Here is a 14,069-nt window from a genome sequence, read left to right as displayed (position 1 = left end):
CTGCCTACTTGATCTCTGTCAAATGAAATCTTTAAAAAACCTAAAACTGAATAGCTATAGAAGGGAGAGGAAAACGGAAATAGTGTTAGCATTCTATATATTATATATTAGCATTCTATGTTCTACATATCTTTTTAAGATACTCTCAACTCTTAAAATCAATGACCTAAATAGTACTCATCCATGGTACCGGGGGTGACACTGAGGCTGAGTTAACACACCCAAGGTCACAAAGTAAGTCGCAAGGTAAACTTCAAATCCAAGCCTGAACCCAAACTGTTTTCTCCTTTAGACAACAGTCTCTGGAAGTTCGTGTGGAAAGGAAACAAACACCTATAGGTAAAGGTAAGTGATTTAATTTAATCCTCAAAACAACCTTGAGTATCATTTTATCAAGGAAACAGGCTAAAAAGTTTCATCCTATGAAGTGTGTAATCACTCTATGTAATTAGACAAGAGATCCTAAATACTAATCAAAAGATAGAAATACCATCAGAGTAATCAGTAGCCCCAGATTTGCATCCATGTGATAAAAATACTTGCCTTTCCTTAAATCAGAGTAAACTTGAATGGGCAATCTCAATTATAATTGAGGTACAGAAGGGTGTTTTATCTAGAGAAAAACACAAGACCAGGTTTATTTCATACAATGTTATTCACACATTTTTCATTTTCTAATTTATACATAATATACAAAGTGAAGATAACATTATTTCATATGAACCAAGAAGAGCCAGGACTTAGACAAACTGGTCCAGAAACAATCCATATCAAAAGGAGACACTCAAGAGTAAAGTCTAAGTGATTCTGCCCAATTAAAGTTTCTTTATTCTGAAATGTGATGTTCCGATTTTAGCAAACTCCAAGCCAACTTACAATGGAATCAGAGAGGTGGGCACCAAAATGGCAGACCATAAAATTTCTACAGTAATAGACACTCTTCTAGAATAGGCCCCAAAGTATTGGGAAGTTTGGGGTGTCAACACTGGGATACACGGAAACATCAAAACCCTAAGAAGGTTCCATCTCCCAGCCATCCCCTAGGGCTTTCTAAATTTGCAGCGGTAACTGCCCGTGCCAATAGAGGGTAGGAAAAAGGAAAACCAGGAATTCAACTATGCAAATCCAGCAAAGTCACTTACCAATCTCCAGCAAGAACAACTTGGGTATCAGCTCACAATCATGAGTTGATACTGGGAACAAATTTCAACACGGGGCCAAGACACTCTGCGGCTAGCAAAACAAAGTAGGATGGGGTGGGAGAGAGCAGCTTTACATGTGGGGGGAAAGCACTGCCACTGTGACCGGGACACGCTATGAACCAGTATGACTAAGAGAGGGGACAGTGACAAGTGGCTGGATTTAATGGACTCAACACGGAATGTTGGGTTAGAAAATTAGAATAACTCAACATCATACATGAAAAAGTATGCCTGGCACCCCAAACTTTATGCCATTATTTTTAGGCTCATGATATGAACAGCTAAGTGATAAAACCTTTTTATTCAATATTGTGCTCAGAAGAATGCTTTTCTTCTGCAGACTTCTAATAAAAAATCCCTTACATGTTCAATCGAAAGAGATAGCATGGTTCATTAGTTTTCAGCACTAAACAGAAGTGGGTCAACATAAATGGTTTTATACAAAATACTGACTTCAACAAAATACAAAGCACTTTCTTTTATCTTTCAGAAACTGAATATACAAAGCAAGTTTTTTTTTCCAAAATATTTTCATAGGCAAAGGATTAAAAACGATTTTAATTATACACATATGGTCACAATTTTGCCTTAAAAAGATTGTTGGGAAATGTACATAAGGCCGCTTGTAAATGTACATCATGTTACTGTTATGTCTTATGTCCAGAGAAAAAAATGTTATCATACAGATTTGCTCTTACTTGGGAATAGGCTATTCAAAAATACAGTACTCTTCTGTACAAAGAAAAAAAATCACATCACATTTAATAAAGATGGGAAAAGCATTGGCCTCCATGGTAACCAAATATCTCAGTCCAATACTTTCTATTATGCACAATACCCTGACTTCTTGAAAGTGATCCAAATCCTAGTATGTCCATATTAACAGAGTCAACAACTATGTTATAAAAGAAAATGTTTCCCACAATAATAAAAAGAAAGCTGGTTCATATTTCTGAAACCATATAAAGATAAAAAATTTTTAAAAAATCACTCTCAATTTGGAGAAATAAATTTACATTATACAACACTATATGCCAGGTCAAAGAGGGCAGGGACATAAATGTACACTAAAATGCAAAGGTTTCCCAAAGAGAGAAAACGAATTCCATTTACAGCATGAAGGTTTACAAATGTACACCTGTACAACCAAGGAAAGCATCACTACTAAATTAGCAAGGCTTTTATAATAAACATTGAAACAAGATTTGCTTTCAAAGTGTAAACTTACATCTATTACTACACACACAATGCATATATTTATAGGAAGCAAAAAAAGCTATCTGAATATGTAGTCATGCTTAAATGTTGAGCTATCGAATTCACTTTTCAGTGGCCCCTTTCACCTCTATCTGGTTCCTACCTTCTCAAAATCTACTATGAAAAAGCAAAATAAAGCTCAACACTTCCTCAACATGTCCTTGTATTCTATAAGAAAAACAATATACAAATTTCCACTCTTTCTCAGATTGCAAACCAAACTGAAAAGTTAAAAAGGGGCTTAACTTTTCAATTAGTGCATTTAACTGAATGGAAGTGTCACCATGATTTTGTTTTTTTTCTACCTCTTACAACAATTACATATGTGAGTATATACAATACATCTGTACATTGCCAGAGACGTTTTAGGGCAGTATTTGTATTAAAATCACATCCTGTAAATAATATTAAGTTCTTTTCATCTCAAATCATTTAATTCTTATCTTACTTGCCGGTTTTTATTTGCATGATAGTTTGTGAATTACCAAAATACAACTTAACTTTTTTTTAAAATATTAATAATATTTATGCAGTTGATTGTTAATCGGTTATAAAAGGCTTCACACGAAGGACAAAAAAAAATTAAGGACTATATTTCTATATACATCTCTATAAACCTGTTGTGCTATGGGGTCCACAGACCTACCAGACTGCAAGCCAGTTTATTAAAAGAATACTGTACTTTTTCCTTTAAAAACTATTTTTGTGACTTTACAAGGTAAAAATTTACAAAATATGTGACAGCTTTTTTTTTGATAGTTACATCATATACAGGCATTCTGTGCTTTGCCAGCAATCCAATCTGATAGGTCTCCACTCAGGGCTGAATATAATTTATAATTCACCACCCCCACCCCCCAAATATACACAAGAACCTTAAAAAATTTACAAATGGATGAATAAAGTCAATAAATAGTTTTGCTTTAAAAAAAATTTTGAAGATTCATAGTTGAGTTGTGTTTTGATAATTCACAAAAGAAACGTTCTTTTCACATGGTTACATCATCTTCTTTCTCTTTTCCCTTCACAGCATTCCATTTGGTGGTCCTCCAATAGGCCCTAGATCTGGGCTATTTTTCAAATAGTACTTTTCCAACTTGGCCAGTATATGCTTCCCATATGTGTATTTGCGCAAAGTAGTAATGTGAGGTCGAATCTGAAAAACAAATAATCTCCTTAGTAAATCCTATTTTCTGGTATCTTAAAAAAGCACTCCTAAATTTCAGTGATTTAGAAGAATAATCGGATTTTAATGTTCAAATCCTTTAAACAAAAATTGTTTGCAAAGGCAGTTCATTCTAGTCAATCTCTCCAAACTTCTACTCTCACAATTGTTCAATGAATAAATAAACCACTACTTCTACACTATTAGAAATGCAAACAGCAGAGGGGCTCTAAACACAGCAGGAAAGCATCGCTAGTGAACTATTAAGCTCTTAAAGTTGATGAAGACAGAATTTTCTAGCTCAAGTCTCTTGGATAAAAATTCAATAGAAAATGGAGCAAAAGACATGAATAAGCAATCAGATATGTGATGGCTAATACATTTAAATTGTTCAAAATCTCACTAATAGTTTTTAAAATGCAAATGAAAAGAATCATATCATTATCTTTCTACACAGACTGGCAAAAAAACTTTTCTTAAGTATTTTACGCATTTTATTTGAGAGAGAGAGAGGGAGAGAAAGAGCACAATCAGGGGAGGGACAGAGGGAAAAGAGAGACAAGTTCCCCGCTAAGTAGGGAGCCCTACATGGGGCTCGATCCCCGGACCCTGGGATCATGGCCTGAGCTGAAGACAGAGGCTTAACCGACTGAGCCACCCAGGTGCCCAGACTGGCAAAAATTTTCTAAGTAACAGTAACTGGTACTGATGAGATCATGACAACACAAGCATTCTTATACACTGGTAGACGTGCAAACGTGTACAGATTCTTTGAGTGCAACCTGGCAGTATCTATCAACATGTAACATGCTCATATACTTTGCATCAGCAATTCCACACCTAAGAATTCATCCCACAAAAACAGATGGTTATGCAAAGACATTTATATACAGCACTGCTTATGACAGTTATAAAACTAGAAACAATCCAAATGTCATAAATATGGTATTGGTTAAATAATGTAGTTAGTTCTTAAAAATACGACTGAACAAGTATGTATTTTTAAGCAGAAGTATTACTTTTTTAAAAAGGTAAAAAACTTATGATCTTTTATTTCTCTTTATATGACAAGAGGTCCTAAGAAGTTATATGTCCTGGGTTTTTTTTTTTTTTTTTTGAAGATGTTATTAATGTATCTGAAAGAGAGAGAGAAAGCCAGGGCATGAGCAGGGAGCCTGATGTGCGACTCGTCCCGGATCATGACCTGGGCTGAAGGCAGACTTTTATTTTTTTAAAAGATTTTATTTATTCATTTGACAGAGATCACAAGCAGCCAGAGAGGCAGGCAGAGAGAGAGGAAGGGAAGCAGGCTCCCCGCCAAGCAGAGAGCCCGATGCGGGGCTCGATCCCAGGACCCTGGGGTCATGACCCGAGCCGAAGGCAGAGGCTTCAACCCACTGAGCCACCCAGGCGCCCCTGAAGGCAGACATTTATCTGAACCAAGCCAACAGGTACCTGTTTCTCTTTTCTTTTTTTTAAGATTTATTTATTTGACAGAGAGAGAGAGAGAGAGAGAGATATCACATGTAGGCAGAGAGAAAGGAAGAGGGGGAAGCAGACTCCCCGTGGAGCAGAAAGCCCAATGCGGGGCTCAATCCCAGGACCCCGGGATCATGACCTGAGCCGAAGGCAGGGGCTTTAACCCACTGAGCCACCCAGGCGCCCCTAGGCACCTGTTTCTTAAATGAATTGATTTAGAAAAAGATTTCAGTATGTAGCATTTCGTCCAGATTCTTTTTAGCACTTTTCCCATGGAAATCAATGTATTATATAAGAATTATTAGATTCTAGGGAGAAACTAGCTTGTTTAAAAAAAAAAAAAAAAATCCAATCAAAATAAATTCTCTCTTTAGGAAAATGTATTAGGTTAGTGAGAAAACCTAATTAGATTTTAAAATTAATGTTCAACCCATGTATTATAGCAAACCAAATATATTTAAATAAAACAGGGATGGGCAATGCTAAAGACAGGTAAAAAGATAAGAATGAATGCAATTTTATTGAGACTCCTTTAGGGATTTAATGAAATGGTACACCATACCTACATTTTCCAAAGGTTATCCACTGATTTTTTTTTCCCCCTCCAGTTATAACAGAAGAGGAAATAAGCTAAAATTGTAGCCTTGAGTCACACAAACGAATCATCTATTTTAAGTGCTATAAACTGTATTACCTTATGCATGATTATCTTTCTCTGAGCAGGTTCAGCCATATCAATCATCTTCTGAACCACGTAATTGGCATACTGGTCCTTCATCATGGTGTATAAGGCACTGTGAGGACCATCATTCTGGCAGCAAACTTCGTCAATCAGTAAAGCTCTCTCGGCCCGGGAGGCATGAGTAACACACTTTTCTACTACATTGCTGAAAATTAAGTATATACACAGAAAGTTATTTAAAAGATTTACGTATTTGAGAGGAAGCGAGGGGCAGTGGAGAAGAGTGGGGAGGAGAGGCAGGAGGGGAGGGAGAGGCAGACTCCCCACTGAGCAGAGGGCCTGACACAGAGCTGGATCCCAGGACCCCAGGATCACGATCTGAGCCAAAGGAAGACGCCTAGACTGAGCCACCCAGTCTTACTTTTTTCTTTGAAGAGTTATTTATTTGAGAGCCGGAAGGTGCACATGCCTGCAGGGGCAGGAGGGGCAGAAACAGAGGGAGAAAAAAACCCAACTGGATTCCTGGCTAAATACAGAGACTAACTCCAGGCTCAATCTTGACCCTGAGATCACAACCTTAGCCAAAACCAAGAGTTGGATGCTTAACTAACTGTACCACTTAGGCACACTGTATTTTGTTACTTTTTTCTTTACAGCTAAATATCCTTGCTTTTGAAAGAATTTGCTCAACACATCGGAAGACCTAAGTCAAGATAGTATTCCCTTGTAATTCTCTTATCCTTTACTTTTAAAACAGAAATTAGTATCATAGAAGAACCCATTCTGGATACCCAAAGTTTAATTATATGCCTCTTAAAATAATGATAATTCAAAAAAGAGGAATCCAGGTCATCAGTAAGGTCTGAGATTTTCATTAACATGCACTAAGCAATTTGCACTTATAGGTTTGGGGAGACAAATCATTTTCTGAATAGAGACTTTAAAAATGGATTATTTGTGGGCAAACAAATTTGTCATGTGAGAATAAAAGCAACATTCAGTATGTGCTTTTCACCCTCTCCTAAAATAAAGATTATGTTTTTTAAAGTTTTTTATTTTTATTTTTAAAATTTTATTTCAAGATTTATTTGTCAGAGAGAGAGCACAAGCAGGGGGAGCGGCAGGCAGAGGGAGAAGTAGGCCTGCTGCTGAACAAGGAACCTGATGTAAGACTCCATCCCAGGACACCCAAGGCAAAGGCAGACGCTTAACCCACTGAGCCGCCCAGGTATCCCAAGAAAGATATATTCTAATGCTGGTCTACATGTATTACTTTGTTTAGTAATGAAAGCCAAAGAATTAGAAGAACTGACCCTTGGAATCAGAAAATATTGCAATACCTGGCAAATTTGTGTTGACTCAGGGCTAACACTTTTCCTCTGATTTCAGAAACAATTTTGCTTTTGTCTTCAGGTCGCCCGTGTTCGAGTACATGCTGAATAACGTAATTGCCATATTGATCCTAAGTACAAATATTTAAAAATTACTTTCCTTAAGAATAATGATTATTCTTTAAAAAGATGTTAATTATTTTTTCTAAAAATTCAGCAGTATACATGCAGGAGAATATACCAGGTTTTTTGTCTCACTATGTGTTTCTACATTTAGCAATACATTATATTTGCCTATGTTTTGAACCATTTTCAAAAACACAAACATTTAAGACTATTAGGGAGCTGATACCTGCACCAACTGCTCTGTGTGTTGGTGGAGTTCTTCTAAGATAGGTAAGGTCTGCTCTGCAGTACAGTGCTCGAGGATGCGCTGGATCACTCTGCAGCCATAAGGATGAGTTGAAAGTACAAACACCTTAAAACAATAGGAAGAAATGCATTTTCATTATCTGACATTGTTGGAAAGTTTTATGAGATAGGTTCCTGAGGACATGCAGAATTCATTTAAACTAGAAGGGTGGGGAGTCACCTTCAGTATGACCATCAACCTGTTAGTAAAGACTGGAAAGTGGGGTGCTCAGTTTAGGAGCTAACAGATACTCTCTTTTCTCTCTTTTTTAAAAGATTTTATTTATTTGTTGGAGAGACAGAAAGCGAGCACAAGCAGAGGAAGCAGCAGGTAGAGGGAGGAGCAGGCTCCGTGCTGAGCAAGGTGCCTGATGCTGCTCGATCCCAAGATCCTGGGATCATGACCCTAGCTGAAGGCAGACCCTTAACCGACTGAGCCACCCAGCCCTCCCCTTTTTCTTAAAGATTTTATTTCTTTGAGAGAGAGAGAGAGAGAGTGAGAGAGAGAATAAGAGGAACAGGGAGAAAGAATCTGAAGTAGACTCCACACTGAGCATAGGCCAATGTGGGGCTCAATCCCACAACAAGATCATGACCTGAGCTGAAACTAAGAGTAGGATGCTTAACTGACAGCCACCCAGGCACCTCAGGAGCTAATGGACATTTTGAACAAAAGGTACCAAACCAGAAGATGAAGGGCATGTAATAACGAATATAGACTACAAGGTGAGGGTAGTCATGATATAATTAGATGCTATTTATTACTATGTATTAGTTACTTATTGGTATTTATTTTCTGTGTCTTACTAAAGGATCTGAAGTCTTCCTTCCTTTCCTTCTCCCTAAAAATTTGGAAAACACTGTTGGGTTTATAATTTGAAGAGCTGGAATCCTAAAGTAATATTATTAAACTATTTCTATAGTTTTCAGCTTCAAAAAGAATGAAGCTAACTGATGCACTCTATGAAAGAGGCAGAAATCACTGTACATTTACTGTTTCGTCTTGTATGTTTGTAATCTTGTGACTTACGAGAAATATGTTAACATTCAAATTCTAAAAGAATGCCCTAATTAGTAAGCAAAAATCAATCTTACTTGTCCTTTGAAAGCATCGATGATGAACTGTAGTGACTGTGGCTGAACACATTCAATACATTTTTGCACAACATGGTTTCCATTCTGATCTTTCACACATTTGAGAACATGACCATCTAGCTCCTTTACCATTTCACTCTGCAAAAAGAAGATGACATTTACAAAATTACCTCATCAGGAAAGATATCATGATTAACAATATAGAGTACAAAAGTATACTCAAAATTTCTTTGCAATTTTTTAGGTATCAAAGTTTAAAATCTGCCCCTGTCCAAGTCATGATGGTGAGATCAAAACATTTTACAGGACTGTAATGTAAATGACACTTCCTGAAAAATAAGCTAGTGATGCTAAATCTGCCATATTTAAACAATTCTCTTCACTGTATATACCTTCTACATCATCCTTCTCAGCTAACAATATATATAATTCAGAATTCTATACTTTTTCTCTACTTAGAAACCCCCTTCCCTCAAAAATAATTTCTTAATTAAAAAAAAAAATTACTTAGAATACACGCAAACGGAGGGAGGGGTAGACAGTGAGGGAGCGACGTGGAGCTTGATCTCACAACTCTGAGATCATGACCTCAGTGAAATCAAGAGTTGGACACATTTAACTGACTGAGCCACCTAGGTCTCTCTCTGGAAATGAATTCTAGAGAAATTTTAGATTTTTTAAATTTAACTGGCAAAAATAACTTCCTTCATTTGTTTCTTTGCTTACCAGTAAGTTTAAGCTTATTTACAGTAAGGTTTATTGACTAACTGCATTTTCTTCCAGCTAGTGATCCTCATTTTTTAAGATAAAATTATAAGCGTTTATTAAATAAACATCTTAATCCTTAGAGAAAAACACAGGCAGCCACATGACAACCAGTATCCCTTACTAGTGCCAACAGGAAACAGTGCTGTGAAGAAATGGAGTACAAACAGTGTATGAAGTTATCACTTTAAAGTCTCACCCAAAGAACTCTCAACTACATACTGACGTAACTCTACAGGAATTCTGTTAAGCTATGACATAACACAGATATTTAGCTATAAACTAAGTAACAAAATAAAATATTCTAAAGTCTCCAAAGAATACATTAATAGGTGCACATAAGGCTTATTCTCACTGACTTATATTTTCAAATATTAAAGACATTAAAGATATCTTTATTACTGAAGTATAATCGACATACAATGTTATATTAGTTTCAGGTGTGCAACACCTGATTCAACAATTATACACCCTACACACTGCTTACCACAAAAGATACAGTCACCATGAAACACCATTACATTACTGATTATATTCCCTACACAGTACTTTTCATTTCCATGACTTTTTTTTATCTTTTATTTTTTAATTTTTTAACTGAAAGTTTATACCTCTTACTTCCCCCTTCACCTATTGCTTCCCCCACTTGCCACCTACCACCACTGTGGGAACCAAGAGTCTGTTCCCTGTATTTAAGAGTTTATTGTTAGTTCTGTTCACCAGATTCCATGTTGTAAGTGAAATCAAGGGAATCTGTCCTTCCTCTGACTTATTTCACTTAGTATGATGCCTTCTAGACTCATTCATGTTATTTCTAGTGGCAAGATCTCATTCTTTTTTAAGATTTGCTTTATCCATTTGAAAGAAAGAAAGAGACAGACACAGAGATCATGAGCAAAGGGGAAGGGTAGAGGGAAAAGCAGATTTCCCAGAGTAGGGAGCCAGATTCAGGACTCAATCTCGGGACCCTGAGATCATGATCCAAGTCGAAGGCAGACGCTTAACCAACTGAGCCACGCAGATGCCCAAGATCTCATTCTTTAAAGTATCTAAATGAGCTTGAGACTTATGGTAGAGCAGTTATGTAAGCATCTACAATAATTAAAATTTGTTGATCTTTTCCATTGTGATGTATCTTCAATTACTCTAGAACTCAGGATTTCCTCCACGAAGTAATACTATTTTCTCACAAATTTTTACACATACAAACACATATACATGTATGCGTTATTACTGTTTTTAATTCTGGAATTTATTATATAATAATATATGTGGGTGGAGAATCAAATGTAATCTCTCCCCAAATTTACTAATTACCAATGCCCTTTAAGAAATAATTATTTCCTTTACTCTAAGTTTACTGTATTACATAAACTAGTTTTATACACACACACATTTTATTTATAATGGTATCTATTTGGGGTTATGAATTCCATTTCTAAAGTTTGCCTAATCTCCTACAAGAACCACACTAGTGATAATGCTTCACAATTTAAAAATCTAGCAGATCAGCATTTATCCTCATCCTATTAATATATTCCTGTCTATTCTGATCAGTTATAATTCCCATGAGCACATGATGGGAATTCACATTAATCTTTTTAAAATTTAAAATAAAATCTTAATAGACTTTTTCATCAAGAATACAGTATATTCCCATTTAATTATTTATTTATTTATTTATTTATTTATTTTTAAAAGATTTTATTTATCTATTTGACAGAGAGACATCACAAGTAGGCAGAGAAAGAGAGGAGGAAGCAGGCTCCCCGCCGAGCAGAGAGCCCGATGCAGGACTCGATCCCAGGACCCTGAGATCATGACCTGAGCCGAAGGCAGCGGCCCAACCCACTGAGCCACCCAAGCGCCCCTCCCATTTAATTTATATGTGTTCTCTTCCCTCTTTACCTTAAAAACTGTGACTCTTGTTAATAAAATTCTTAGGTTACTTTTCCTACTGAATTTTTAAAGAACTTTTTAAATGAAATTTTTAAGAACTTTATTTATGTAATTTTTAAGTGGCATATAAGACTGCAATTGGTTTTAAATTTTTTTTTTATCCTTGTGCTCATTTCCGAAGCATATATACTAAAACGGGAATGGTACAGAGGTTAGCACGGCGCCTATATACAGATGACACACAAATCTGTGAAGTGCTCCACAGTTGTATGTTAACTGGAATTAAAAGAAAACTTAAAAATAAAGAGCACTCTACTCAATGAAACATTTTTTTATTCTTATGGTAGAACTAAGTACAATCCAAGTACACTTTGGAAATAGTGAACAGTATTCCTGGTACTACAGAAAATCAAATAAGCAAGTATAGCAAAAATACCCATCATGCAGTATTCTGCTTACCACACAGGAGGCACTGAAGTATCTTCACTTAAAGATGAAAAGATGAAGCAAATGAAGGACAGATCAAAGATCTACTGGGTAACAATAATGTACTGTTTGAGACAGATTTTTTTAAAGTATTTTATTCTAATTGTGGAAATATTTAATTTTCACTCCAAGATTATAAAGTAAGAATTTGAAAACCAAAATAAAATACAAAAATTTTGTTTTAACTTACAATTACCTGCTGGTCAGATGAAATAGACTCTAATGCTTTCTGAATAACACGACAGCCATACATCTGCAAGGCTAAAGGCAGAACATGACCCCGGATACGAGTAGCGAGGGCTAATTTTTGATCCAAACTCCCAAACTGATGGAAAAGAAATTAATGTTAAAATAAACCATAATATCATTTCATTAAACCTGAAAAACCCAGTTTGCAGCCTATTCATTCTATTTTAAAAATATCACATTTGGTGATCATGTAGGAAGGAGGATTTGAGTAAAAGAAATTAATGGCGCCTGGGTGGCTCAGTGGGTTAAGCCTCTGCCTTTGGCTCAGGTTGTATCTCGGGGTCCTGGGATCAAGTCCCACATCCGGCTTTCTGCTCAGCAGGGAGCCTGCTCCCCACCCACCCCCGGCCTGCCTCTGCCTACTTGTGATTTCTCTCTCTGAAATAAATAAAATCTTAAAAAAAAAGAAAAGAAAAATTAAGGTAAATCCATAGCTGCCTGAAATAACTGTATTACTTTTTTGGGGGGTTAAGTCTATCTATAATTTTCTTGTTACTAATACATTAACCACCTGTTATTCTTTTAAACATCTTCCGTCTTCACTTTAAACAAACAAAATCTCCTTTAATTTCTGAGTCATACATTCAAACCAGGTAATTCTCAACTATATTCTGATGTTAACTGTGCAAGCTTCTTTTCATGTGCTGCTCACTGGCTATTTGTGTATCTTCTATAGAGATATATTTGTGTATCTTCTATTCAAGTCCTCTTAAAGATTTTTTAAGTAATCTCTACACCCAACATAGGACTGGAACCCACAACCCTGAGATGAAGAATTGCACGCTCTATTGACTGAGCCAGCCAGGCACCCCCTCCTGTACATTTTTTTAAATTGGGTTGTCTTTCTGTTGAGTTTTAGGAGTTCTTTATATATTCTGGATATAAAATCTTTTATCAGATAGAGCATTTGCAAATACTTTCTACCAAGATCATATATGTATGAGTTTTATATAGGGGGGTGTGTGTGCGCGCGCACGCGTAATGAGCTTTATATATATAAAATGTTATTTTTGAAGGTTTTGTCTATTTCAGAGAGAGAGTGAGCGCATGAGCAGGAAGAGGGGCGGAGGGAGAAGCATACTTCCTACTGAACAGGGAGCCTAATGTGGGCTTGATTCCAGGACTCTGAGACCATGACCCAAGCCAAAAAAGGACCCTCAACCAAATGAGCCACCCAGGATGCCCCCCAAGTACACATATTTTTATATGACTCTTACCCAACTTCCTGGACCTTTCTAAGCATTAAAAACATATAGTTGGATAGATATACAAACACGTATGTGTGCTTACCTCAAAAAATTTCTGTATAACATAGTTTCCAAAAACATCTGTCATTAATTGATAGGCTGCTTGTAGAATTTCATTAAATACCATCTGTCGCTCAGCTGGAGTAGCTCTCTCTAGTTTTTGTTGAATGAATCTATGTAGAAAAAATTTCACAAGCCATGACAACACACTGGAAACAGCTTCTGTGAAAATCTGACTTGAGTATTATTACACATCCCCACATATATACACATAAATTTATTTCCAGAAATAGTACTAATGCATTGAGTACTGTGAACAGTCAATTTAAAGCAAAAAAAGACAAAAGTTATGAAACATTTCTTTATACCACCTTGATTATTTTTTTTCCTTTTTAACAGCTTAATTTGAAATAACTACTAGTTAGGTAAAAAGTCTGGACATAAAGAAGTTTAACACTTAAGTTAGTCCTGGCTGCATTATAATCAATGAAGAAAAATGATAGTTTATTGGATATTCACATATTTTCTCATAATATTACTAAATAATATCTAGGCTTAGAGCATAATAAAAGCAGCTCTTTTTTCTTTTTTTTAAAGATTTTATTTATTTGATAAAGAGAGAGAGCAAGAGAAGGAACACAAGCAGGGGGAGTGGGAGAGGGAGAAGAAGGCTTCCCACTGTGCAAGGAGCCCAATACAGGGCTGGATCCCATGACCCTGGGATTATGACCTGAGCCGAAGGCAGACACTCAATGACAGCCACCCAGGCGCCCCAATAAAAGAAGCTCTTACAAATAAAAT

At 36.2% G+C, this 14,069-nt stretch overlaps 1 protein-coding gene and 1 non-coding gene across 10 annotated transcripts in view; one reads left to right on the top strand and one right to left on the bottom strand.

Annotated features, from left to right (window-relative positions):
• Positions 1 to 340: 340 nt before the first annotated feature.
• The window catches only part of PUM2 (pumilio RNA binding family member 2), a 103,772-nt gene continuing 90,043 nt past the window's right edge, over positions 341 to 14,069 (bottom strand). For 7 of the 9 annotated variants that reach the window (XM_032353213.1, XM_032353214.1, XM_032353212.1 and 4 more), the window contains 7 exons: positions 13,312 to 13,441; positions 11,963 to 12,097; positions 8,623 to 8,760; positions 7,469 to 7,594; positions 7,126 to 7,247; positions 5,798 to 5,990; positions 341 to 3,615 (listed from right to left, as the gene is read on the bottom strand). In XM_032353213.1, coding sequence (XP_032209104.1) covers positions 3,484 to 3,615; positions 5,798 to 5,990; positions 7,126 to 7,247; positions 7,469 to 7,594; positions 8,623 to 8,760; positions 11,963 to 12,097; positions 13,312 to 13,441 — 976 coding nt within the window. In that variant the 3' untranslated portion in view covers positions 341 to 3,483. The remainder of the gene's footprint in view (positions 3,616 to 5,797; positions 5,991 to 7,125; positions 7,248 to 7,468; positions 7,595 to 8,622; positions 8,761 to 11,962; positions 12,098 to 13,311; positions 13,442 to 14,069) is intronic. The other 2 variants (XM_032353215.1, XM_032353218.1) reach the window with 1 other exon arrangement.
• Positions 11,452 to 11,555, top strand: LOC116596662. The gene has a single exon (XR_004288247.1). It is a non-coding gene; the product is annotated as a U6 spliceosomal RNA (small nuclear RNA).

The sequence above is a fragment of the Mustela erminea genome, chromosome 7, assembly GCF_009829155.1.
Source record: "Mustela erminea isolate mMusErm1 chromosome 7, mMusErm1.Pri, whole genome shotgun sequence".
Classification (NCBI taxonomy): Eukaryota; Metazoa; Chordata; class Mammalia; order Carnivora; family Mustelidae; genus Mustela; species Mustela erminea.
Note: the sequence above shows the minus strand (reverse complement) of the source record. Positions and strands in the feature narration are given on the sequence as shown.